Source organism: Hippocampus guttulatus, chromosome 2 (genome assembly GCF_054856545.1).
Source record: "Hippocampus guttulatus isolate MCC_2025c chromosome 2, RoL_Hgut_1.0, whole genome shotgun sequence".
Taxonomy (NCBI): Eukaryota; Metazoa; Chordata; class Actinopteri; order Syngnathiformes; family Syngnathidae; genus Hippocampus; species Hippocampus guttulatus.
Window position 1 is genome coordinate 14,671,824 of NC_141262.1, and position 25,677 is coordinate 14,697,500.

The following is a 25,677-nucleotide window of genomic DNA, read 5'->3' on the forward strand; positions in this document are numbered from 1 at the left end:
CGCCAAATGAAAGCGTTATCAGCGCTGGCGTGTGGAGGCATTCAGGCTGTGTCACAGTGCAGATTGTTGGATCAAGGCGGGGAAAATAACTTTTAAGAGACGAATATTTGACTTGGAGTTTGCTTTGAATAAAAGAATAACCCGGGGCCACCGTACAAACATGAAAGCATCAAAGTCATTGGAAAGACGCTCACAAGCCATAAATTAAAGGCAAATTGTTTTAACAAGCTACTGTGATCCAATCCCATAGACCATATTTTGCCTTGAAAAAGATAATATTCATGGAGTCAGAGAACTGTTATGTTGGTGACTTAACTACAAAGGTGCAAACATTAAGTCTCGTTATATTTGTTTGTCAGGAACAGCAGTAATGTGCCAGTAATGTCAATTCAACCCAGTTTAACATGTTGAATAATCCCAACGCGTCAGACATCACTCACAAAAAAAGCAGATTATTCAACATTCTTACCCCGATCAATAACCACTGCAATCAAAATTTCCTGTCTTATCTTTAAAAGCTCAGATCTCGCTGAGGCGAACTCATTCATGTTTTTAAAAAGTATGTGAGGATAAACGGTCCCGAAAATGGATGGAGAATTCAACTTTTTGTTGTAATTTTTTGTGTAGATTGTAATTGTTCAAAGTGATCAAGCGTATTAATCCAAATTTACATTTCCAACTATAAATGGCATACCGTAGCAGGGGTAGGAAACTCTGTTTCTAGAGCCATATCCTGCCCGTTTGAGATCCCTTCCTACTCTCAACACACCTGATTCAGCTGTTCATGATCATTTCAGGCCTGCTGATGAGCCGTTCATTTGAATCAAGTGTGTTGGAGTAGGGAGGGATCGAAAACAGGCAGGATATTGCTCTCGTGGAACCGGAGTTCCCCACTCCTGCTTGAAACTGACCGGCATTGACTTTGAAGTCAACATTGGTCAGGTGTACCTAATGAAGAGTCCAAGATCCTCCACTTCCAAGGCAACTAGCCAGTCGCGTTAAGTCAGCGTGCTAAATTAAGAGGAATCCTTTCCTGTTTGTAAATCCCTGGTAAATCCCCACGATGAGCACCACACAAAGCTGCTCTACCTGCCCCACATTGCACACCTTGTAAGCACTTTACACAACTTCTTCGGTTTAATGCAGTAGTTTGTAAACATTTTACAGAAGAACTGTTTAAAAAAATGGCTGTCCAAGTACCACCATTATGATATTAAAATTCAGGCGCCTACTATGTTATCGAAAGCATTTAGTTCTGCTACACCTCATACCCTCACACATTAAGTGTATTTAAAAGGTATTGTAAGCCGCTTTAGCATGACAGTTTGAACAGTAACACTATGCATAAGTTGAGAAAAATAGAAAGCTTTTTTGATTAAAATGTGTAGCACACAATTGTAGAAAAAAAAGCCACACTTAACTTTGAGACCCATGTAGCTACCACTGCACTTTTTATAACCACGGTGAAATTTGTCTTCGAAGAGGAAGAAAAACAAGCCCACATAAAAGGTCACAATTATTTATTTATTCAATTGCACAATATAAAATACATTTGAGGACAAATAAGATGAGCTATAAGACCTTGTCGAAGCATTTGAGCAATTAGACAAAGGGGTGCGAATTAACAGGGCCCAACAAGGCACGCCAAGTTACAGTCACACTGAAGTGAAGGGAGCCCTTCAAGCTCAGCATTAACATATTTTTAAATTAAATTAACCCCCCCCCCCCAAAAAAAAACCCCAAACCAAAAAAAAGGAGGGACAGAATAACCAGCATTCAATTTCTCCTACAGTCAAACCTTTTATTCGCACACAAATTCATGGGGAAATCTGCAGTGGACACAAAGCAGATCTGCTGTGCTTCATCAGGGCAGTTAAACCTCCACCAAGCACTCAAAATGGGAGTCCTCCTGAGGCAGGACGACAACGTGCCGCAGGCGTCACCGGTTTATGTCGGGAGGAAGGGAGGGAGACGGGGAGGACATGGAGTGCTGACGGCCCCGCTCCGTTGCCAAGAGAATTCCCGTGACATTTCCCATCACGTCAAGCAGTCCCGAGGGAGGAGGAAGAAAGGCTATGAGGAGCAGGACGAGGAAAAATAAAAGTGCATTCTATCTCATAAAGTTTCCACCGCCGATCTCTCGCTTGTATCGGTTGGTGAGGTGGTCTGCCTGCAAGGTGAGTTTGGACAGAACGCCAAAGAGTCCGCGCAGATGAAAGTGAAACTGGCGCTCCAGGTCGGCGTTGTCGTCCAGGGGCAGCGCCCCCGGGATGGTCTTCTGCTGCTGCTCCTCCTGCTTGACAGCCATCTCCAGAAAGCTGGCACCGCTGCTCATCTCCCGCTTGAGCAGACCCCACTCCATGTCATTCTTTATAGACTTGAGGAGCAGGTAGTGCTCGTACATGTCCCTCTGCTGCTTGCTGGGACACTGCACATCGTCATGATCGGGGTGGTGGTTATTGTAGTTGTTGTTGTTGGGTTCCGTCTGGCTGGCCGCCTGCTCCTCCAGGGGCATGTCTCGCAGAAGGCTCGGCACCATGATGGTCTCGTCCATGTTATTGGCCGCCGCGATGAAGCGATGCATGACGTTAATGAGGGAGTGCTTGTTGGCGGCCGAGTCGCTGCTGATCTGCATCATGGCTGAAGGCTTCCGGGGCTTGGTTACACAGTGTGGCTGGCAGGTGGCGTTAAGGCTGGAGCTGCAAGGGAGGTGTCAAATATTGATCAGATGGCCTAAACAGTCGATGTATTTTCAGTTTTACTTTCAAATATACACTGACATCAATCCCTTTTGAATGTGTAGTATGACCTTGACTTCCTGCATCAAACAAACTAAGGGTGAATTATTCGACCTGGAAAAAAAAAAGAACTTACCTGAATTTTGAGATAGCTTGATTGACTGCGTGTTGGGACACTGGTAGAAATATATGCCAAGTCCTTAATTTGGGGAGCTCCGTTGACCACCAGGCGTGAAGGAAACGGAAAAATTTCCTTGTCTGATAAAAGCCTGAATTCCTTTTATATGCCTCACAGCCGGCGAGTTGCGGTGCGGCGAGCCAAATCCCGCCCACCCGTTCGTTTGCACTGATCTCATTGACCGGGGAGGCGATAAGGGCGGGCTTGAGAGCGTATGATCGAGTTTAAACCAATCGTGAGTCACCAGACTCGTGTCAATCAAAAGGTCTTTCAGCAGCGAAATTCGTCGTCAGCATCTTTGAACATTGAACGTCGAAGCTAACAACCGGCATATACATATTTTTATTTTATTTTTTGAAATTATTTTAATTATTCATACTCTGGCCCGACAAAGGCTCTTTGTCACACAATGTCGCCACAGAATATAGTTGCCCACTGTCGCTTTAAAACGTTACGTCTCACAGCTAACTTTTGTAGGCCGCTAGCGCCACCCAGTGTTTGGTTCATCGCTCATCCTTTTGACGTTTAAAAAACGCTGTCACGTTTAAATTAAGTGTTCTGAAATTCCTTGATCTTTCCCCAAAATATGAGCCGTTTCGTGTGTTATGTTCTCACACAGTACACTACATTACAGTACATTTCAGTTAGTGTACGTTGTCGACACAACTGACTTTCAAACGTGACGATGGGTCAGGGCGTCATCAAATGTCATCAGACTCAACAAAAAAAGCAAAACGTTTCCGATGTGACGAATACAACAACTACTACTAATAATAATTAATAACAATTATGAACTTGATTGTTACTTTAAAAATGATATTTCATTTCACGTTATTTTTCTTTCAGGGGGCCCCTCAGAATGTCTTCCCGTTGCCCCCACCAAATCAACGCCCATGATTAGTGGTATTCATTAAACATGCTTTTTTTGGGGTGTAGTTTGCAGCGTTGTTGAATTGCAATGCATCGTCCTTAGAGCATAATCTAATTTTTCAACTACTGAATTAGAATCAGCTCACCTCAACAAATGGAATAAAAACAGCCTTTGTGACGGCCGAAAATGAAATACATCTCTTGGACAATATTGGAACACATGCAATTGTACCTCAAGTTGTCTGGAACAGTGCATTGAAAAATATGATCTTAAATCACAGCGATAACTTCATCTACGTCTAAATGCTCAACTTGAAACCAAAAGCCACCAGGCACATCTTTTGGCAACAATACAAAGGTTGTATTAAAAATGTTTTTGCCGTTACAAAGATAGTTAAGATCATATTTTACTGATATTGTGCATAGATACTAATGGACCAATAGGTTTATCATTTAACATTTGCAAAGCCAAACATTGTGATACAGCCTTTGTATTGTAACCTTTTTTATTGTACCTCATGTTTTGGACTATGCGTTGAGTTGATAACATGAACCATATCTGAGCAATAGAACTTTACAAGTGAAAAATGATTAAGTGTATCATTGAGGTTAGTACAAGGGTATTCTTGATCCAATCACGCAATGGTATCCATGGGGGAAATTTAGTACAGTGTTGTTATTCTGCCATAAAAAGAAACAATCTAACTGTATTCAGGTGATTCTTTTAAATGGAACACATTCGCAACCAAGCACTGTAATACTGCCACAGGAAGTCACTTTGTTAATCTGGATGATGTTCGTGCATGGTCACATGAGATCTGGGAATACAGTACTGCATCATTGTTTCAGGAAAGATGCAAATGGCAGCCAAGCTTTTTGAGATGTATCCACTCTGGGATGAAGCGATTGTAATCAGGCCTCCAGAACGCCGGTCAATGAGGACAAAGAATTTGGGGAAAAGGATTTGAATTTTTTTTCCTGATTAATGTAAAACATGTCGAGGACAGACAAGTTATGTGAATTCACCTTTTATTATTTTTTTCCCCCTTCAATACTTTACATGCATCCACAGAGGAAAAGCAATTAAACACTGATGACTTTAATATGAAAATGTGGGTTATTGTTGTTGGCACTTTACGTCCGCCATTTCCCCTCACAAATAACCTCATGCACAATCCCTTGTCAGTTTGTCATTTTAGCTGTACATTTTTATCAAAGGTACAAAATAAAGCAAGGCACTACTTTTCCGCGAGAAACAAAGACACAAAAATAAAGTGATAACATCGACACAATGACGTCTAGGCTGAACATTTACTATTACGATAAGAAAAAAAAAACATGTTGAAATGTTTGGATCAAACTACACTTTCCTCTCAAACTCCCTTTGGGTTATTCCCTTCTGCTCCTCTACCGGGTCACGTGAGCGGAACCCCCCCCCAAAAAACGTTGAGTTTGTTTTCTCTAAAAAGTTTTTTTTTTAAAAATCACAGGAGGGTCAGTCCTTTAGGGTGGGAGAGGCACGCCAAGTCACCTGGAAAGATATACGAAAAGTGCTGAAACATTTTTGATTGGATTTGCTGAAACTGGATGCAATCGGGGGAGCCCTTTTTACCTGCATGAAGCAGCGGCCCTCTTACACCATCTCGTACTGGTTATTGGTTATGTATCGAGACAAGCAGCAGGCCAGGAATACCCCGATGAGCTGAGCACAACAATAAACATTCAAAGCATGCAGAATCACGTGTTCTGATATTTTATTCGAACAAACATGTACCTCTCTGACCATTATATGCAGCGGGAGTTTGATCCATCAATCAAAAACAATTTCCTCCTTGAAATGAATTACAATGCCGGTAATCAGTACAGTCCAAAAAAAGGGCTGCAAGTACATCAGCGGATGTGGCTCTCCTTTCCCACATCCAAGGGCATTACAGTATCTTAATTGTTCCATGTTATTCTTTCAACTTCATTCGAGTGGCGGCATGGTTTAAGTTCACCCGAAACTCAAATTTTGGCTCACGACACACATTTCAAACAATTAAAAATTCCATCAAACAACGGCTCATAACTGGGAAAACCTGGGCACTCGTAAGTCAATATACCACTGTATTTATTTAGTGAGGTGTTGCGACAAGTACCTGAAAGAAGGCGATTCCAAATGAGATCCCAGCAATGATATCCAGGTTGGACTCCATCACATTAGTCACCAGCGAGAAGCAACCCTGCACATAGGACTTTTGTCATTTTTCATTCAATTCAAGTAATTATCCAACATTACCAGTCTTGAGATTGTGGGGGAGCCGCAGAGTACACCCTGGACTGATCACAAGTCAGTTGTCCAATTCATTTTCACACCCGTGGGTGTCAACTAATTTTTGTCAAGGACCACGTAGTAGTTATTTTTTCCCTCAGTGGGCTAAAATTACTGTGGAACCATGTAAATGTCCAAACCCATTTTCACGGATGTTGGGGTGCTTTGTGAAGCACCAAAACCGCTCCACAATATAATTATTTGCAAATCATTTTCAACCTATATTTCATTGAATACACGACAAAGACAAGCTATTTCATGATCAAACTGATGAACTTTATTTATTTTTAGCAGGTAATGATTAACCGAGAATTGTATGGCTGCAACATATTCCCAAAAAGCTGCGACAGGTGGCACGACTGAGAAAGTTGAGGACTGTTTATCCGACACGTGCAGAAAACATCCCACTGGTGAACAGGCTTACTGGGAAAAGGTGGGTGACATGATTGTTTCTAAAAGGAGTTTCCCTGAATTGCTCAGTCATTCACAAGCAAAGCAAAACCTGTATGAACCTTGCAGCATTATTGGTGCCTTCACGGATGTGTACGTTAGCCACGCCCTTGGCACTAACTCAAACTTGTACCATCACAGACGCTGGCTTTGGGACTTTGCGTCCAGAATAGTCTGTTCCATTTTGGCCCAGGGGGACACAACGTCTACAATTTCCAAAAAGAATTTGAAATGTGAACTCGTCAGACCACGCAACACTTTTGCACTTTGCATTAGTCCATCTTGGATGAGTTTGGGCCTAGAGAAGCCGACGGCGTTTTTGGGTGTTGTTGATAAATGGCCTTTGCTTTGCATAGTAGAATTTTAAATTGCGCTTAGAATATAGCGCTGACCTGTATTGACTGACGTTGGCTTTCTGAAGTGTTCTAAGCCCATGTGATGAGATCTTTTACACAGCGATGTTGGTTTTTGATGCAGTGCCACCTGAAGGGGTCAAAGGTCACGGGCATTCAATGTTGGTTTTCGACCTTGATGTTTATATGCAGTGATTTCTTCCAGATTCGCTGAACCTTTTGATGATGTTATGGACCATAGATAATGAAATCCCTAAATTCCTCACAACTGGATGTTGAGGTAATTGTCCCGGAACTGTTTGACAATTTTTTCAGGCAATTGTTTACAAAGAGGTGAATGAACCTCGCCGCTTTGCTTGCGAATGACTGATCAATTTCAAGAAAGTTAATGATGATTTGAATTTTACACATCGAATTCACGTGATTGGTATTGATATAGGCCGACTTAACCCTCATGGATGATAAATTCCCACAGCTTAAAATCCTGAGAGCAACACCCCGAGATATTGCAGTGTCGAACATCGACTAACGACTGCACAAAATGACAGAAAGTGAATGGAGTGAGGTTCCACAGGCTGGTGAGGGCATGCAGAGTATTTTTGCACGGCAGTCAATAAAATACAATGTATTTAAGTGCTCAGCCCTTTGTTGGATGGACTAAAACGACGACACGATTTGGACGAAAGTGGCAACTCACAGTGCTGTACACTTCATTTTTAGCCTTGTTCAGGTCCTTGAGGGTGTCTGGAGGGCAGTTGGTGTTGACTTTGCAGCAACTGGCGGGGATGCCCTGGTCTTTGAAGTAGTCCGTTTCGGCCCAGTCCGTGTAGTTTTTCACGCCACAGCATTGCAACTATATGTGACCAAACCAACAACACGAGTACATGTGCATTATGGTTATTATCCATTTAATAACTGTTTTGTTCCTCAAAGGGGCATTTATTTGAGGAGGTGGGGGTGGGCTTTTATTTTTCTTGACAGAAACAAATTTGGGCAGGTCGTCTATTCGAAGGACGGACACCTCTTTCAGGTCATGTGGTAGGTATGTCACCAGCAAGGGTGGGTGAACATTTAAGCTCAAGAGACTACAGTAGCAATTTTCCACCAAGAGAGAATACTGACAGACCGTGCAACGGTCAAGAGGAGCTTGTACAGTGGAATCCATGACACATGCGTCTGTGGTGACATTGTAATGGGAATTTGATATTTAACAGTGCTAAAATGTATCTTATAACTAACTGTTTGTGCCATTGTGAGTGCTGACCATGTTCTGCAGATAGGCAAAGTTGCTTGCTCGTGCGCCAGACTTCATTCATCCTGTTATCTGTAAGTGCAGCTGTCCACAATAGTGACTGTCCTGTGTGGTCTGAATCGAACCCCTCCCAAGAAGTGAAAAATGGGATAAAAGGGGGTGGGGGGGAGCACCCGACTGCTCGGAGGAGGCTCCATCACAGATGTGTCAATGGTGCTTCTCCATATTTGTTGTAGCTGAAATAAATCTCATCATTTTACAAAGACTTTCGTTGCCTTGGTTTCCCTGGACAAGACAACGTGACATGCCAGCGAAACACAGAGGCAAACATTTGGTTTCAACCTTTATTTATGATTGACTTGTAGTGATTAGACTTTTCCCCAGCCCTAATACAACTGATATAATTGTCATCAATTTATTTACAAAATAGTGAAACTGTGCTTACTTCAACAACAAAATAATTCATTCGCATTTTTAATTTGTATTATTTAAAATGAATTATTATGAAGTAAAAATTAAACTTAAAAACTATTGAAAATGTGTATGCACAATATGCAAGTCGTTTTCCAAGAATAAAATCAGAATTCAATTGCATTGAATGGAAAAAAAAAATAAGTCAAATTCAATTTGAGGAACAAAACGGCTGTAACAACCAATAAATATGACAGGAATCTTGATCATGAAAATGCTCGGCCGGCCCGATTCAAGAAAAGTAGGACTCCTACTCACAGTCCTCTGGATGGCGTCCACTGCGGTTCTGCTGCTCTCTGTGCTGTTGTAGGACTTGACTGCGTTTTGGTATGCGGTGCCTAATTTTTCCTTTATCTGCAAAAGTCCAAACACACACAAAAAAAGTGATCGCATTCTTGTCTTCTACTTCATTTCACATCATGCCTATGCCACCGAGAACTCACTTCATGCCTGAAGACGAAGCCTGATATTCCAGCCACTAGCTCGGCCAGGAAGACCACGCTTAAGAACATGGCGTACTGTCCAAAGAGAGAAAGTATAAAACAAGATTGTGTAGATTATTAAAAGCATTGTGGGTATTTTGGTTTGAAGGATGGGGCGTAGCTCCCTCTCCGCTGACCAGTTTGAGCATCCACGGGCTGCCGCGGCAGGTGGCGAAGCAGCCAAAAAGCCCAAATATGATGATGGCGGCGCCGGTGCCGATGAGGACGTACGGCGCATTTGTGGTCTCATCGGAAGCCAGTGTGATGTACGCCTCCAGGTTGACTTTCCCCCACACGCCCACTGCTAGCAGGATCATGCCTGTGAACTGAGGAGCAGCAGCCAATCAGCATCACCGTAATATGCGGACGTGTGTAATTATGACATACAAGGGATGCACCTGATACCAGACCGAGTACAAGTACTGACATTTGAGTACATGCTGATACCAAGACCCGATATTTGCTAATGCTATTACATCTTGCAATTTATTTGCAGAGTTCATCCTTTTTAGAGTGTTTTCATCCATGTTTCCCTGTGTTGTACTCTCTGAGCATTTGTCCGAATATGAGTACAGATATATTTCCTCGCATGACAAACAGTCAAACATGTAAATACAAAATGGGAAAACTCTCGCAGAACTGCTGTAGGCCAGAGCTCACGCTCAATGTCAAACGACACTCCACCAGGCCTCGCCTCTCACAAGATACTGCACATATCTAACATACAGGCTATCATTAAGTACAGTATTTTCTGTATTTCTTACATGGAAAGGTTTGATGATCACACGGCTTTGACAAAGTTTGCTTTCAACCATTTTAAGTATGTGTCAATCATCTTAAGTGTTGAAAGGGTTGTAGGGGTAAAACTACAAACCTTTATCTGTTTTCTGTAAATCTGAGATTTTAACCAGTTGCAGGCGGATAAACATAGAGCTACTGTATCGAGACACACTTCCAAACGGATTCATTTTTGACTATTATGTGCTTCCAACTCAATTTGAGGCCAAGGTGTCATTGTTGCCTTTTAATGTCCAGGCATTAATTCCTTTGAAGTGTGTGTGTGCACATGCGCACGTGTGTGTATTTTGGCGCGGCGATGGTGGGAGGTACCGCCACCAACAGTCATAAAAATGACAACAGAAAGCATTCTTGTGAACTTTGGCTGACACAGATAAAACCAGCAGCAACAGCAATCATTATCTTTTGAGTGAGTATAAGCGCTATATGCAAGTAGTGCTCCGAACATTATGATTGATATCTGCTATTTTGTTCACACATTTAAAAAATAGTACACTAACAACTTCCTTTCAATTGTTTTAAACTTTTCTGCTACTAATGTCAACACAATCCTTTTTTTGGACTTATTATATCAGGTGTAGGAGTGTTTTCAACTGTAATGGAGTGGTCGCCATGTGATTGGTCTACTGAACTTATTCTTTTTAATTCTTAATAAAGGACCAAACACAGCAAAAGCTCAAGTGTGTGCATAACTCAGGAGGTCATCACCCACTAAGGATGTTTTGCATTTAAATATACCATGTGTGTAATTCTTTTTATTGTTTAGTTTTACAGTAAACTCCCAACATCTTAAAGGCTGTTTAGGATTACAAAATACAATTGTACCAGATTTAGATATAAATGTTTTGGTCTTATAGGCTTAAAGGCAGATGAACCATACATGAATATGAAAGAGAGTAGCTAAAATTGGAGTTAACTTCCTAAACACTTTGACCTGCAGTTTACTTCAACAATGTCACAAAATTCTACCAAACAAGTGTGGAGAAAAACAAGTCAAGGAGTCAGAAGTGTAATTTTTCAATATGCGTTTTTTTGGGGGGTTAAATATGAATTTGACATTTTTCAAATTACGAAGGACACCGTGAATGTGCAAACCCGCAGGGTTCGGTACCACCGACAAGGTCAAGAACCAGTGCTCGAGTCTCTTTGATCAATCAATGTGATTTTACGTAAATCCTTCAATGGCTTGTTTTGTTTTGTTATTATTTTGCCTTATCTTTTGTACTTGTGGTGCCAAAATAAACATGAATGTCTTTTGATATTGGACAGAAAAAAAAGCATTTGCTTTCTTTCAAGATAAATGGAGTAAGGGTACTTATATCGTGTGCGTTACCAGTGACGTCATCGGGTTTTAGTCTTCTCTTTGATTAATCGCCAGCGCCTGTGCGCTCAAGTAACGGAAACAAAGTCATCGTAGTTTTGGAACGAGCATTATATAAAACTTTACTTCATTTCATGACTTTATAACGACAAAAGTTCTTGTTTTGTTTTGCGCATGTTCGCATCTTTGAAGCCCGTTGTTGCTGTTAGCCTGTTGTCCTGTAAACTCCGCCAACCCCCTTTCCTCCACATCGACATGGTCGCAGCTCACCCAGAAAATCAGACTGTAGGAGATGAGGAAAGTCTTCAGGCAGGTGATGACCGGTTTCGTTTGAAGCCGACGTGAGGGCGGCGACATGTTTGGCTTCTTTTATGTGACTGTGAAGTATAAAAGACAGACAAAAGATCACTTTAAAGCAGCCCCGACGAGAAGAAAAAGTTGGTGAAGAGGGATACGTTCTAAGCAAGCTCAAGGGAAGTGACGTCATCGCCGGCCAGATTGCTTTTACCGACAGAATCAACGGTGGTAAAAAAAAAGAGGAAAAAAATCAAGTTAACTAGTATATTTAAACTTGTTCCTCAGCAACACCGCTTTCACAATAAACTTATTTTATGCGAAACATGGCAAATTTGAACCATCTAATTTTAATTTACCATATCTATTAAGGGACTGATATGGAAATAATAAGAGCTTTGAAAGAAATTCAGACAAATTAATTTTAAATACTGTACATCTGCACCATTAGAGTGTTTTATGCCGAAGGCGTAAAAACCTCTGGTGTTTTACTTCAGGGCAGTGCCAAATTACCGTCAATGTTCAACCTTTTTTTTCTCCGGCGGTTCTGTCAAAATTAAGTGAGTGACGAGTTAAAGGGCACATTCAACACCCTTGATCTTTTAATCATGCATTAAATCAAGGGTGTCCTTTAAAAACTCAAAAGAAAAAAATTCCAATATCGATTCAGCAATATTAATTAAAATAATGCAACAAACATTCATGAGAAAACTGACTACTTTATTCTGAAGGTTGTCACACTCCCTGTTGGGTGTTCGCTAGTTTCTTTGATTTGACTCAGATAATCGCTCGAATAACAATTAAGAATTCAGTAAATTACTGTGTGAAGATGTATATTTCAGCATTAACCTGCAAATAACACTTTAATGATTCCAAGAATCACTTTTTATCTTTCATCGACGCGCCGTAACGTCATTGAGTGACAAGAGACAACAGGGCCCCCTAGTGGATTAATACTCGCCACTGAAGCGAGAAGCTATTGGGCTGAGCGCTGCTGAGACAAGACAAAAACTCTTATTTCCCACTGGAGAGAAACCACTAGGGGCTTTTTAAAAGTCGTTGTAGTGTCATTTTTCAAAGTTTTGTGGAGTGTGCCATTAGTGAGAGTCCGACTTGGGACGCCAACGAGAAGCTGCGCACTACTTTTTCCCTCCCAGTAGTGTCATCCTTTTTTTTTTTTTTAACCGACCAGAGGTTTGACCATGACCCGTGTCCCGGTGCTCTTTTTGTTCTTGTTGTATCTCACAGGTGAGTCAGTGAATCTCTTGGAATGATAATAATGGAGAATTTGCCTGTGAATATGGTCTGACATGTTCTCTCAGTCAGTCAAATGTATTGACCTTCTTTAGTAGTAACATCTGTAGTAGATACAAATGTGGTCAATATTTTTAAGACTCCATCCCATTTTAGGAAAACATTATTTGGAATTTCCCAGTATATCAGAGGTAATAACAATTATCCAATGATTTTTAAATAAATGAAAGTGGAAATGTGTGTGTGTTTTTTGTTGTTGTTGACAGGGTTGTACTGTAGCCACAAAATTTACAGTGGGGTGGCCAGGATACATACAAAACAATACATCTTTCTTGTTGTAGCACTTTCGCAATCGCTGCAGCTGTAACAAAGCGCTTTATAGAACCTTTAACATAAAACCCCCCCCCAGAAATAATATGACACATTACCTCTATGAGGAAGTGACTCTAATGCACATGTTCACATATACGCGTCTATACATATGCATGCTCACCCCCTCTGTAACTCAGAAGTCATTAGTCATACCATGCCCAGTCAAGGTTTCATGAAATGCACAAATATACAAAACCTTTCCCAACACACTCATAATACATGCAGTACCAAGTCAAAGTAAAAAACAATGGAGAGCCTATTTTACTTGATAATGCCATTTTGCGTTACGATGCTTTGTTTTCCTGTACTATCTCATGGTCTACTTCTGACTCATGCACTGATTTGCAAATCATTGTATTCTGTTTGTTTAACACAATGTCCTGACTTTACTGGAATTGGGTTTCTAAATGAATTGTAGCAGAGTAACAGAGGGTCTAATAATGCTACATCCATGTGAAAATGACAGGAAAGTGACAGGTATCAAAATATATCCCCAGGTGTGAGGGTTGCCAGGGGGTGTGGCCAGATCGTGACCAGGGGTGCAGGGGTGGCCACGGCCACTCCTGGCCACCATGTAGCTTTGCCCTTGGATAAGCGTTTGGCAGTACGATAGTCATGATCGGAATTTTTGCCTTACAGTCAAAAAGTGTCAGGTTTGAATCTTTGTTCAGGGCAAGACCTCCTTTGTCGTGTTTACATGTTCTACCCATGCTTGTGCACACTAAATTTCATAGAGTATATTTTACTCTAAAAAGACAGTCTTTGGTCTCGGTCTAAAAAGTCGAATTTGCGCTTGGAAGAGAGAAAGATCACAGCAAATTTTAATTAACAAAGTGGATTAATTTTACTCCAAACGATCAACTTTTATTTGATGAGTCCAACAAGTTCCTCAGCCACACTTTACCTCATATAGTCTGAGTGAAGAAATTTTGATCCATTCTGTTGATTTGCCGGGGGAGGCAATTGTACTCCAAAATGTTGGCAGGGATGTGAACAACACTTTTCTGTGATGATGTGTTTTATTGATTAGGAATTGAATTTCGCCAACATACTTTTGCAACAAACAACACATAAGAGTGTAGTGTGCTTTTCAAAATCAAACACAATCTGTTTCATGAAATTCCATGTGTGTGAATGCTGGAATGTTAGCTTTTGCAAAAGGAAGCTTGTGTGGTTGAGATTCCTTGCTATCATCATAACATAAACAAAAGCGTCTCTGCATGCTCAAAGAAGTCTATTGGCTCTGGGAACATCTCTACCCAGTTCCATGAGGAGTTTATTAGAGCCTTTCTTCCATGTGTCTCTGCTTTCCTTGTTCTAGCTGTGCGTGGAACCACAGAGGATGGCAGCTACGATGACGTTGCCCAGGAAGATGACGATCTTCCAGACTACACCAGTATGTATGGAAATAATGCACACGTAAATTCACTTGGGCCACACACACACACACACACACACGCACACACACACATGCGCACGCACACACACACACAGGCACACTCATCTCTAACCCTCAAAAACACTGTAGCGTATACCTTTGGGTCTCACACAACTAGTTTGAAAATCAGAAGCCTGTAAACAATCTTTCAATTTATAATAAAGGGGTGATTGGTAGCAAAAAACTGATGCGGTGCCTTCCCTTGCCCACCAGAACTTCATTGGTGTCGTTCTCCACGTCTCGTCAATGGGGAGATATCCTGCCACTCCCCACGAGGCCGAGCGTATCGGACCACCCAGGGCACCCGCTGCAGCATGAGCTGCGACCGAGGCTATCGCCTGATTGGCCGGAGCTCCATCCAGTGTCTCGCCAACCGCCGCTGGTCAGGGACCGCCGTCTGCCGCAGTGAGTGGGAGTTGCTGTTAAAAAAAATAGCACAGTTTAGTATTGTAAACCCCCCATTCATTGTGGGGAATATCCATCCATCCATTTTCTGATCCGCTCATCCTCACATGGGTCGCGGGGCATGCTGGAGCCTATCCCAGCTGTGTCTGGGCTGTAGGCGGGGTACACCCTGAACTGGTGGCCAGCCTATTGCAGAAACAAACAAGAACTGAAAGAGGCTACATAAAAGCCTGGAAAAGAAGAAAGCAACAGCCTGGTCAAGTTAATGGGCCATAGGCGTTATGCAGTTGTTGCAAGGGTTATGCCACCAAATATGAAATGTTATGAATTCACAAGTTAATTTAACAATGTCTGTTCCTTCTATTCCTTCTGCTCACGGGAAAAGGGTGTGGCTTCAAATTAAAGGTGCTCTGTCCTGGGTTGTTTAACACATCTAGATATAAATATCATTGAATAAAAGCAGCGACAAAGCTGGTTGACTGGTTAGCGCGTCGGCCTCACAGTGGAGAGGTTCGATTCCGGCTCTGGCCTTCCTTTTTGGAGTTTGTATGTTCTCCCCGTGCCTGCATGGGTTTTCTCCGGGTACTCCGGTTTCCTCCCACATTCCAAAAACATGTGTGGCAGGTTCATGGAACACTCTAAATTGTCCCTCGGTGTGAGTGTCAGCGCAAATGTTTGTCTATGTATGCCCTGCGTTTGACTCGCAACCAATTCTGGGTATCCCTCGCCTACTGCCCGAAAGGCTCCAGCACACCCCGTGACCCTCATGAGATTAAAGCGGATCAGAAAATGGATGGATGGATGGATGGATGGATAAAAAAAAATGGAATTTTGAACTTTGGTTTGATAACATCTTTTTATCCAAAATCCAAATTTCTTCAGTGTACAATAAAAACAAAGGAATCAACCTTGCCATTCCAGTCCTTTTGGAGGGAACGGTAGCATGGACGTAATCATGACATCACAGTATCAAGACGATCTTCATGTTTTCTGCAGAGATGCGATGCAGCGTGTTGCCCCTCATTCTGCACGGCAGCTACACATGCACTCAGGGCTTCGTGGTGGACTCCAGGTGCGACTTCACCTGCACCCCCGGCCATCGCATCGAAGGGGAGCACACCCGCACGTGTCAGCACGGGGGGACGTGGAGTGGTGCACAGCCTATTTGCTCAGGTACTCTCAGAAGCTCAGAGGTGACAAAAGTACTCACACTATGCTTCAAGTAGAGGTACAGAGTTTTGCGTTGAACAAAAAACAAGACTCGGGTAAGAGTTGATTCAAATTCTGTACTTGGGTATAAGTAAAAAAAAAAAAAAAAAGCCACACACGGACGCACAAATCGGGGGTTCGTGGCGCTCTTCAAGGGTATATAGCTACACAAGGCAGGTCTAGATGTGAGGTCGAGGGTTAGTGTCAGCGTCAAGGGCTAGGTTTAGGGTAAATGGCAAAGGATCTTTGAATCCTCCCCGAAGACCAGTTGACCAGCCAGGGTGGTCCTAGAGCACCAGTTGTCCTACAGTCAAGCACTTCAAATATGGGCAAACTATGAGTGATGAAGAATTTAATTGCATCTGACAGCCTCAATCTGCAGCCACAAAATGGAGCTGAACTCAGTACATCTGCTTTGCTGACATCTTTTTTTTTCTTCCCTCCCCACCAAGCACAGCTCTCCAGGGGCTCACTTTCACCAAAATACACATATTTCCTCCTACGCTGCTAATGGAATCCAAGACTGCGGTCACTTAATCTTCATGTTTCCCTGAAGCAGAGGTTCTGAAACTGGGGTCTGGGAGCTTAGACTATTGCCCTAACTACAAAAAAAAGAGTAAATGAATTCACTTCCCCTGTTAAATGCAAGGAAAATATGTCACACTTTTTCCTCATGTTAATTATAACCTCCCACGATATTTTTTTTCAAGTGCTCGGACATGGATGATCAAATGTCAACCCACTGGCCGCATTCCACACAAAAATTATACCCCCCCACGTCACATGTACAGTAGATAGTATTGGTATTATGCATAAAGTTGTCAAATATATTGTATGGCCACTTTTTAGTTGACTTTGTCTGTCATGGGGGTGCTCTGGAATGTAACCTCCGCAATACACCAGGGATTACTGTATTCGTTTTCCATAACATGTGTTGTGGATCTCCAAATGACTTCAGATACAGAACCTCCCAAAATAAGGTGTCCGCTATCCAGAATCAGGGTGGCAGAACCTGGAAAACTGACTGCCAGAGTGACTTGGGATACACCAGTTGCCACGGACACGGCTGATAAAATGCTCGAGTATGTCTCTGTTTAACTTTAGGACGGTTTCCGGTTTCAAATGGAAAGACAAGTTCAACTTTGTTGCTTTTTTTTCCTTTAGTGTGATCCTAGTGGGCCAGGAGCCCGGCAGTGAATTTAAGGAGGGACCCAATATTATTCGCTACAAAGTCTACGATCAAGCCAGAAACCGAGCCGCCTGCAAGTTTATTGTCCGTGTTGAAGGTGAGCAGATTCCACACTGAGAGCATGTCAGATTTTACCACCTCAATTAAACCAACTTTCGTTGAGCTAAGGCATATTCTTTAGATTAGAAAAATGTCACAACAAGCCAGTCCACCAAACAAAAAAATGTCACGATGGGGTGCCGTGAGATATGAGTGACCTGACCTATAGGTTTTTTGAAATACGAGCAGGATTTTTTACTTTTGACTTGCAAGCGCAAACTTGAGATATGAGTGCTGTAGATGGGAAGATGGCTCAACTCGCTTCACAACAAGCGGCAGTTTGAGAGATATAATTTGGAAAGAATTCTTCAAAAAAAGAGACTTCATGCTGTTTATTGCCCCTCCTAGCTGAAGATTACTGTCAAAGTAAACATCAAACAAAGAGAATTATGTTAAAACAAACATATTAAACATGAAACCTTAAAGGGATACTGGTGAAATTAACATTTATGACTTGATTAGTAGTAATTAGTTTAGCTCGTAAAACTGCCTAAAATCTGAAAAAAAACTTCTTTATTTATTTATTGAACTTTTACTTTTTTTTGTTTTTTTACTTTACAAAATTTTCATTCAAATGGAGGCATCCATATCTGCCATTAATCACAGAAGAGACTTATGCTGTTTGTTGAGAATCAAAGGTTCATGTTATAAGAGAGACCTAAATGAAGATAATAAGACAACAGTATTACTGCACGAACAGTATTTGTTGACTCATTAAATGTAGCAATTCATGACTGGATGTTTTTTTAAAGTTCAATATTATAGATTGCACACCTGTCAACTCATACGGTTTAGCCATAGTTCATACGGATTTTGTGGTGAATCTTACGTATATGGCCGTATCGCACAAATCATACGGATTCTGAAAATTTCCGTTTTTTTTTTCACCAACTCCAAATCATTTGGAGTTGGTGAAAAAAGTAACACAGGAATACAACTCTGAACACAGTAATGCCACTAAGTAGAATGATGATTAGACATTAACCAGACATTGTATTATGGAGATCTACAATAAATATCATTGAAAATTTCGTGGTTTTTTTTCTGCCGTTATTTTGACATATAAAATGCTTTGGTATGTTATAAGGATTTTTTGCTCTTTATAAGGATTTTTTTGGTAGTTTATACAGGTTGGCGCTCCGAAAAGTTGACAGGTATGAGATTGCTATTTTCTTATTAAAAATGACTTCATACATACTGGAACACATTAATAGCATTTCCACTCATTTTTAATTGAACGCGTTGTGAGCATGGATACAGAATGAATCAAATTTGTACTCCAAGGCACAGAATTCAGTTCATTATACCTTCTGCCATTGACAGAAAGAGCATGAAATTATGCCAGGAGCGCTCAAATAACATCACAGCGCCGTGTTCTGACCTTCTAGTGAGAAGATGCCCTTCACTGTCTCCACCTTTTCACGGTTCCCTCACCTGCTCATCCGATGTCACCAACCACGGCGCCGTGTGCGAATACCACTGCGACGGCGGTTATGAGCGCAGGGGCGTGTCCAGTCGGGTTTGCCAATTCGACCGCAATTGGAGTGATGGGCCTGCGGAGTGCGTTCGTGAGTACGAAATACACATTACACACAAACACACATGATGACATTCAGCAGTAGCATTTATCCATTTTCTCGAGTGCTTGTCCTCATTAGGGTCATGAGTGAGTTGCGGCCTATCTCAGCTGACTTTGGGCAAGAGGCCAGCAACCACCCAGGCTACCCATCCATCAATTTTCTCGAGCACTTGTCGACATTAAGCAGGGTTGGCTCTGGGTTCTGAAACCTATGAGCCTAAGTCGATAAACAGTTTATAAAAATCTCCGAGTCACATTTAAGTGTGGTTAGTCACAACCCGCCTGTCATTCTTATCTTTGTTGTTGTGAGCGCTAAACCCCAGAAAAACTTTTTGTCCATAATCCATTTTTAAAATGAATCGGCTGATTAATCAGGTGCCCGAGTTTTTTTTCTCTACCAAATATCAGAGAAAAAAAAAATCACTATTGGTCGGGCCCTAATCAATTCCATAGTGGCCACCACTTAGAGGGCATAGCTTAATTGGACGGGCTTGGGTCATTAGAATCAAGGAATACCCATCGGTAGAATTGAGACAAATGGTCTCCCCCAGGTCCCTATTGACAATGACAGTTGGCATTGTACATTTTAGCGATGGAGATTGAGTCAGATGTGAAAAGCGCGTCGGCTCTGCTACGACAATTTTTCGAAAAGAGGCGACTTCTCATCCTGTCTGCGCCCGACATCGCCGACCCGGAGTACCAGCTGCAGAATATCATGATACAAGTGAGGAAAACTTTGAACGCGTCTCAACTTGAAAATGAAAGCCCCTCACAAAAAGCGGTCACAGATCTCTCTTGCTTTTGTCCCGCTACCAGAAAGCAGACTGCGGCTTACAACTTCGCCACGTGACACTGATCGAGTTGCTGGGCTCACCGCCAAATGAGACGGGACGCATCAAGGACAACAACTTGACCTCGGTAGTCGTTGAGGAATTGAGGTAAAGTCGAGAGAACATGGATTCCACTTTAACTTTGGAGGTGTCTTCACACTCAAATGCTGAGATGCGACAGACAGGAAACTCATTTAGTAACATGTACACGTGCACTCACTCACTTGATCCCTCTCACGAACCGACTTACACACACTCTCATAGCCCATTCACTCACTTTTGCATTAATTCCTCACACATGCATCCACTTACAATCTCTCTCACACTTACACTCATGCACACAATTTCTCACATATATCTCACACATACACACACGCACACAGTTATTGATTTGACCTGAGCAGAAAAACGGCAAACTTACGAGATTCTCAGCTAACATTGTCGGCTAGGCTAGGGGGAAAAAACAAAACAAAAAAATAATTTGCTAATTTGATTAACAGAACACCAATTATGATCAAAATCACACCAGACAAAAACTCATTCATAAAAGTAGAGGTGAATCTGCTTTCCCACTGGGCAGTCCAATATGTGTTCAGGCACGGCTCAATTTTGCAGACTAGAAAATGCTTTCAGTGAATTCCCCCCACAAGACACATTCATACACACGAATCCCACATCTGACTCAGTGCATAGTACCACCAAATAAGGGATTTCAACGGTTTTCCCCGCAGGCTCACATTCCGAATCTCTGGGCAATACTTCAGCATGGTGCTGGTGGACAAGCTCGGGCTGGATCGGGAGCGGTTCATCAGCCCCATAGCGTCGGAGGAACTCTTTTCCTACATTGACAGCTTCTTGCTCGACGAAGAGGAGAGGGAGAAGCTGGAGCTCCACAATGATTTCTGCGAGTCATAAAATATTAAAAATAAAAAGAAGTGGCAGAGTGACAAACCCATGGGGCCACATGCTGATAAGGCCCCAGAAAGCTCAGATGGAATCAGGAGGAAAGTTACATTGCTAGCCTTCTATGCTTTTGATATCACCAGAGTCTACTCTACCAAAATAGAGCACAACACACATTAACATCTATACTTTTTTTCTTTTAACAAAAGTACTCGTAACACACTACATTTACATTCACCAAATTTCCTGAAACTTTGTCAGCAGTTTAATCTCTACCTGATGAGCCTATCGTGTTGGTTCATTACAACAAAAGTTAAGACCATTTCGTCTCAGAATTTGCCTCACTTTTTTATGAACTCTTGTTTAAATTGACATAGTTGAGCAAGAGTACTTTGCACATTTCCATTTTTCCCTAGTTGACATTTGATGAAAAAAATAAAATCCAAAGTTACTCTGGACTTTTGTAGTTTTCTTCTTTAGATACTTGCTCTTATGGAAGTAATTATTTAGAAGACTGCATTTTACCTTCACTAGTCATATTTGAAAGCAAAAGTAGTCTAGTACATTTTGTTGCTATGCCTGAGGTGAATGTTTTTCATGCAATATTACACCGAAGTAAAACAGCTGCTTGTAATGCGGAGATACTATGACGATGGAGCCAAATGAAACAATACTTAATGGGTTGTCATCATTTATTGGCTAAACAGCATAGTAACAATAGAAATTTAAAAAGTCACATACATATGCAACAAAGATTCAATAAACCTACAACTGCGTTTGATAATGATAAACAGCAATACCTATATAAAATATTCAAAAAGCACAGGTTACATATGACAATATAATTTGCTTTGACACCATCATGACTCTTTATGACACCATTTATATGCTTTGCAGCTACTGTTACAAACAATACAAGTGTGCAAGTGTTCTTAAAATAACTCCACAAATTTAGTATGCATTGGCACATTAGTCATCCAAAAAAAACCCAAACATGTCGGAACTTGAGCCCAGCGTGTGGGAAGAGAGTGTCTTCTCATGGCCAATCAACGGAGTGTCCCATCATGTCGCTAGGTGAGCTTCTGGTTTTGCTAAATAAAACACCACCATATGTGATCAAACCGTTTCTGACCCGTCATTGCCCTCTGTCCAAAAAGATTACGGCGTCCTCATTTGCCCTTCTTCCTCATGGTGGGGCGCAATGGAAGAGTGCCCTCTGCCCAAGAGTCTGGGTACTGCATCATCTTCTTCCACAGACTGACCTCTTCTCCAACGGAATCCATCTCCACTTCCTGGTTTCCAATTTTTACAGTGCCTAAAAAGGGGGGATGTTAAGTCAGGGTGCACAAACATTTGGGTGTGGATGTGGGATGAGCGTCAGAGGTTGTCTGGTGCTCATCCCCCCCCAATGACCTCATGCATGAATTTAAGATTTACAGCACGTCTGGGCAAGGTAGGGCGTGTGGAAAAATGAATTGCCGACCTCTGACTTATGAGGCCGTGTGAGAGCGCTAGCTGATTTAGCATGTTTCTCGAAGGGTCGGGGTCCCGTGGCCGATATTTTTTGCACCACAGACTGCTTTCACGAAATTTTTGATGGACTGAAGAAGCGTTACGTGACCATGATGACCGTCCTGTTGGCGATGTCCCCAGCATTTGGCCATCACCCCCTCAAAACTTTTTGTAGGTACTGCATATGTAGGTGCTTATAAAAAGTAAAAAAAAATGTAGAAAAGTTTATCTATAGTGTTCAGTCCCTATGCCATGCTATTTAAAATATTGAAATTGCATATAGATCACAGGACAGCAGCAAAGCACCACAAGAACTCAACTTAGCATAGTTCCTTGGCACCAAGTTGAGCACACGTAACTCAAAACACTTGCATCACAAACCACCTTTTCCAATTGAAATGCCATCAATCCCTTCCAGCTGCCCCGCCCTGATTTTTCCATCGGGGTTCGTTCAAAGTTGTAAAAGGTTGCGAAGACATCCGCCAACAGCTTTACTTCATTCACAGCCAGCTTTTCTTGTCACAAATTTGTTTGCCGCTCAGTGGGATACGGGCTTAAATGAAGTTACCTACAATATTCAAGTTGACCGAGATGCAACCGTACTAAAGTGCAGTTGGATTCGTTGTCAGCGTTTTACCTTCGCCGGAACTGAGGCGCACTCCTCCGAGGAATTCATTGCTCAACATGGGCTCTCTATCCCACACAGTCAGTTCCAGGCACATGGTCCTCAGCTGCTCCAGCGTCAACTCCTTGTAGACAAACGTGTGACCGTAGTGAGGATTCAGGTTCTTCTTCACAACGGGTGTCTTTCTCTTGGTAGTCTTGGACTTGGATGGGAACAAGTAGCTGCGAAAACACAGCAAAAAGAGTCTTGAAAACAGTTGATATCATAAGAACGTCTTGGAGTTTTGTTTCAGTCTCACCCTTTCACAAAGCTATCCGATGTGCCTCCTCCTCCCTTCATGGCCATCAAATTCTTTGCCTCCTTAATCAAGATGTGGAGCTCCCCACCTCCCACCTCCACTACCTTTTTGCCTAGAGGAGGGGAGACAAAACTAAGTTCAAGAGCAGCAGTGTGCCAAAAAAATAATCTTTTCTCATATTGTACAGCAGCGTTACCTTTGAATTTCTGCAATCGAGGGCCTTTAGGTGTGACATACTTCAAGGAGATCACCAACTCTCCTTTGAATTGAGTGAAGGCCGACGCTGGTATGCAGCACGGAGCCTTGAATGAAGAGCATTGGATGCTTTATGCTCATTTTTTTTTATGTCATGACAGCAGAAGTAGGAGTATTTAAGCCTGCTTTACATTGCAGATCTTTTCAAAATGTATTGGATGGATGACAAATTATTAAAACAGTGGTGACTTGAGAAACAAGTTTAATTCATTCTGTGACTACGCGTGTAATTGAAATGAATGGAAAGGTCGTTCAAATTGAATTCAACAGTTTGTCACGTATCAATTGAATGGTGAATGTGTTGCTATTTCTGGTGTGCCTGCTCAAGTGAGTTGAGTTAACTGACACCCTACAGCACTCGTATCAAGTCTGTGCTTGCACCCCATGCCCCACTCCCCATAAAATCTGCAGAACCGCAATTTGCATTTTTAAAAATTTGAAAGTCGAGTCACTCCTAACTTAAGGTACCACTGTACTTCATGAAAAGTCATGAAATTTTATGGCGGTAGCGTGACTATAAAGTACAGTATTGCTGTCAAAATAGATCTTGTAACCATAAAAAAAATAAATTCAAATAAGATTAAAGAGCTACCCAGTGATAAAGTGCTGATTATTGAAATAATTTAAATGGTTTACTTTTGTCATGAGGGCCATACATTCCTCCTGTGGGCAGTCCAGGTCATAGCAGTCCAGAGCGATCTCCACCTCTCCGAGGAAAGGGTTGCTGCCTAGGTGGCCGTGATGCCACACAGATATCAGCATGCTTCGAGTGAACAGCTGATTGCGGCGAATGTTGTACTTATCGTGGAGCAGACAATGGGACAAATGAGTTCAACTGCACAGTGATCTGGACAGAGGTTTTGGTGGTGTAGTAAACTAATCAACTATTTTAAGGACAAGATTAAAACCCATTCACTCCCCAAGACATATTTTTGTATTTTCAGATTCCACACATTCAATCCGCGGTACAGTACTTATCTTTAAAAAGAAGAAGAAAAAAAAATCACCCCAAGACTTTGGGTTAAGAAAAAGAAAAAAACTGAAAATGGCTGTTCCTGAAGGAGTTAAAATATACTAAAATACTGGCGATTTTGCATGTGAGCATGTGGCTAACGGCAGTGCCTACTTCAATCATCATCCTCCTCCTACGGAAATCCTCAGCAGGGAACAAAGGGCAAGTCCTGCAGCAATAAGCTAGTCTGAGCCTAATTGAAAACAGGTTTCTACCACACTACTAGACCCTGCCCAATCGTTGCGTGCTTCCGTCTAGATTCAGTCCATTGACGCAGGTCCATCAAGGGGGCGGGACGAGCAGATGTCAAAGTCATGTCGGCAGAGGCATTACGTGCTTGTGCGTAGTCTGCATTACAATAGGTGAGCCAGTGTTTATAGCCGGGGGGTGTCAACACTATATCCAGCCAAAGACTTTTGCAAATGCTTCACAGCAAGTCAGGAACAGAATCAACATTGACAAACGCTACTGTAAATAAATTGTCCTAAAGGTCTCCGTAGGGGTTGTGACGGGGAGTCGTATGGCAACCAGGTTAAGTGTCAGTAAAACTCAGAGAACAGGAAGTGTTCATCTCAAGAATACCTTGAATGTTTCTTCATAGACTGGGTCGCAGGTGTGCCTCTTGATAGTAGTTTTCCTTTTGCTCTGGCGAGATTTGTCAGGGAGGAGGTAACACTTGACGTAACTGGATGGAGGAGAGAGAGAGGAAAAAAAAAAGAGCAAACAACCCAATTTTCTCCTTGCGAACCTCTCACATGACTGCATTTCTCGGGGTGTTTGTTTACACAGAATTTCCCGTTCAGCACAACTTATTGACTTAAACATACAGTAGCAAACACAGCCAGAACGTGTACAAAGGAGAAACTGTAGGTTTTGCAGCAATCTCAAGTGTTTAAACACAAACAATATGAATTGTTGCCCTCGTGGACTGAAATGAAAACCATGTTATATTTACGGATTGGAAAACTGCCGAAGGCTATCGCCGCAGGCCAGTTTGCGGCACTCCTTGATTAAAACCTGCAGGCTCTGGGTGGGCTCATCGTAGAACATGGAAAAGACCACCTCCCCTCTCACGTCCACACTGTAACTGTCTCCGGAGTCACTGTAAATGCTCGTCATGCTCATGCTCTGACAAGGAAAAAGTTTCATTAGACAATTCTTGTTTAAGATTGTCATGTC

At 42.0% G+C, this 25,677-nt stretch overlaps 4 protein-coding genes across 7 annotated transcripts in view; 1 reads left to right on the forward strand and 3 right to left on the reverse strand.

Annotated features, from left to right (window-relative positions):
- Positions 1-1,503: 1,503 nt before the first annotated feature.
- Positions 1,504-3,010, reverse strand: mid1ip1l (MID1 interacting protein 1, like). Its single transcript, XM_086138214.1, has 2 exons — positions 2,875-3,010; positions 1,504-2,699 (listed from the first exon to the last, which is right to left on the reverse strand). Exon 2 carries the CDS (start codon positions 2,636-2,638, stop codon positions 2,111-2,113), a length of 528 nt encoding a protein of 175 aa, XP_085994340.1. The 5' UTR covers positions 2,639-2,699; positions 2,875-3,010; the 3' UTR covers positions 1,504-2,110.
- Positions 3,011-4,798: 1,788 nt separating this feature from the next.
- On the reverse strand, positions 4,799-11,726 carry tspan6 (tetraspanin 6). The gene is made up of 8 exons (XM_086138203.1): positions 11,495-11,726; positions 9,243-9,431; positions 9,067-9,141; positions 8,882-8,977; positions 7,598-7,753; positions 5,925-6,008; positions 5,399-5,488; positions 4,799-5,317 (listed from the first exon to the last, which is right to left on the reverse strand). Exons 1-7 carry the CDS (start codon positions 11,579-11,581, stop codon positions 5,420-5,422), a joined length of 756 nt encoding a protein of 251 aa, XP_085994329.1. The 5' UTR covers positions 11,582-11,726; the 3' UTR covers positions 4,799-5,317; positions 5,399-5,419.
- A 754-nt stretch (positions 11,727-12,480) lies between these two features.
- srpx2 (sushi-repeat containing protein X-linked 2) lies at positions 12,481-21,254 on the forward strand. Its single transcript, XM_086138264.1, has 10 exons — positions 12,481-12,766; positions 14,466-14,540; positions 14,796-14,987; positions 15,984-16,160; positions 17,155-17,278; positions 17,361-17,482; positions 18,873-19,052; positions 19,654-19,787; positions 19,880-20,001; positions 20,625-21,254. Exons 1-10 carry the CDS (start codon positions 12,721-12,723, stop codon positions 20,806-20,808), a joined length of 1,356 nt encoding a protein of 451 aa, XP_085994390.1. The 5' UTR covers positions 12,481-12,720; the 3' UTR covers positions 20,809-21,254.
- A 220-nt stretch (positions 21,255-21,474) lies between these two features.
- LOC147208618 (uncharacterized) overlaps positions 21,475-25,677 on the reverse strand; it is a 21,075-nt gene continuing 16,872 nt past the window's right edge. For 3 of the 4 annotated variants that reach the window (XM_086138235.1, XM_086138244.1, XM_086138227.1), the window contains 7 exons: positions 25,454-25,626; positions 25,081-25,183; positions 24,123-24,284; positions 23,428-23,533; positions 23,232-23,343; positions 22,946-23,154; positions 21,475-22,111 (listed from right to left, as the gene is read on the reverse strand). In XM_086138235.1, coding sequence (XP_085994361.1) covers positions 21,966-22,111; positions 22,946-23,154; positions 23,232-23,343; positions 23,428-23,533; positions 24,123-24,284; positions 25,081-25,183; positions 25,454-25,626 — 1,011 coding nt within the window. In that variant the 3' untranslated portion in view covers positions 21,475-21,965. Of the gene's footprint in view, positions 22,112-22,945; positions 23,155-23,231; positions 23,344-23,427; positions 23,534-24,122; positions 24,285-25,080; positions 25,184-25,453; positions 25,627-25,677 lie in introns of those variants that run through there. The other variant, XR_015103981.1, reaches the window with a different exon arrangement.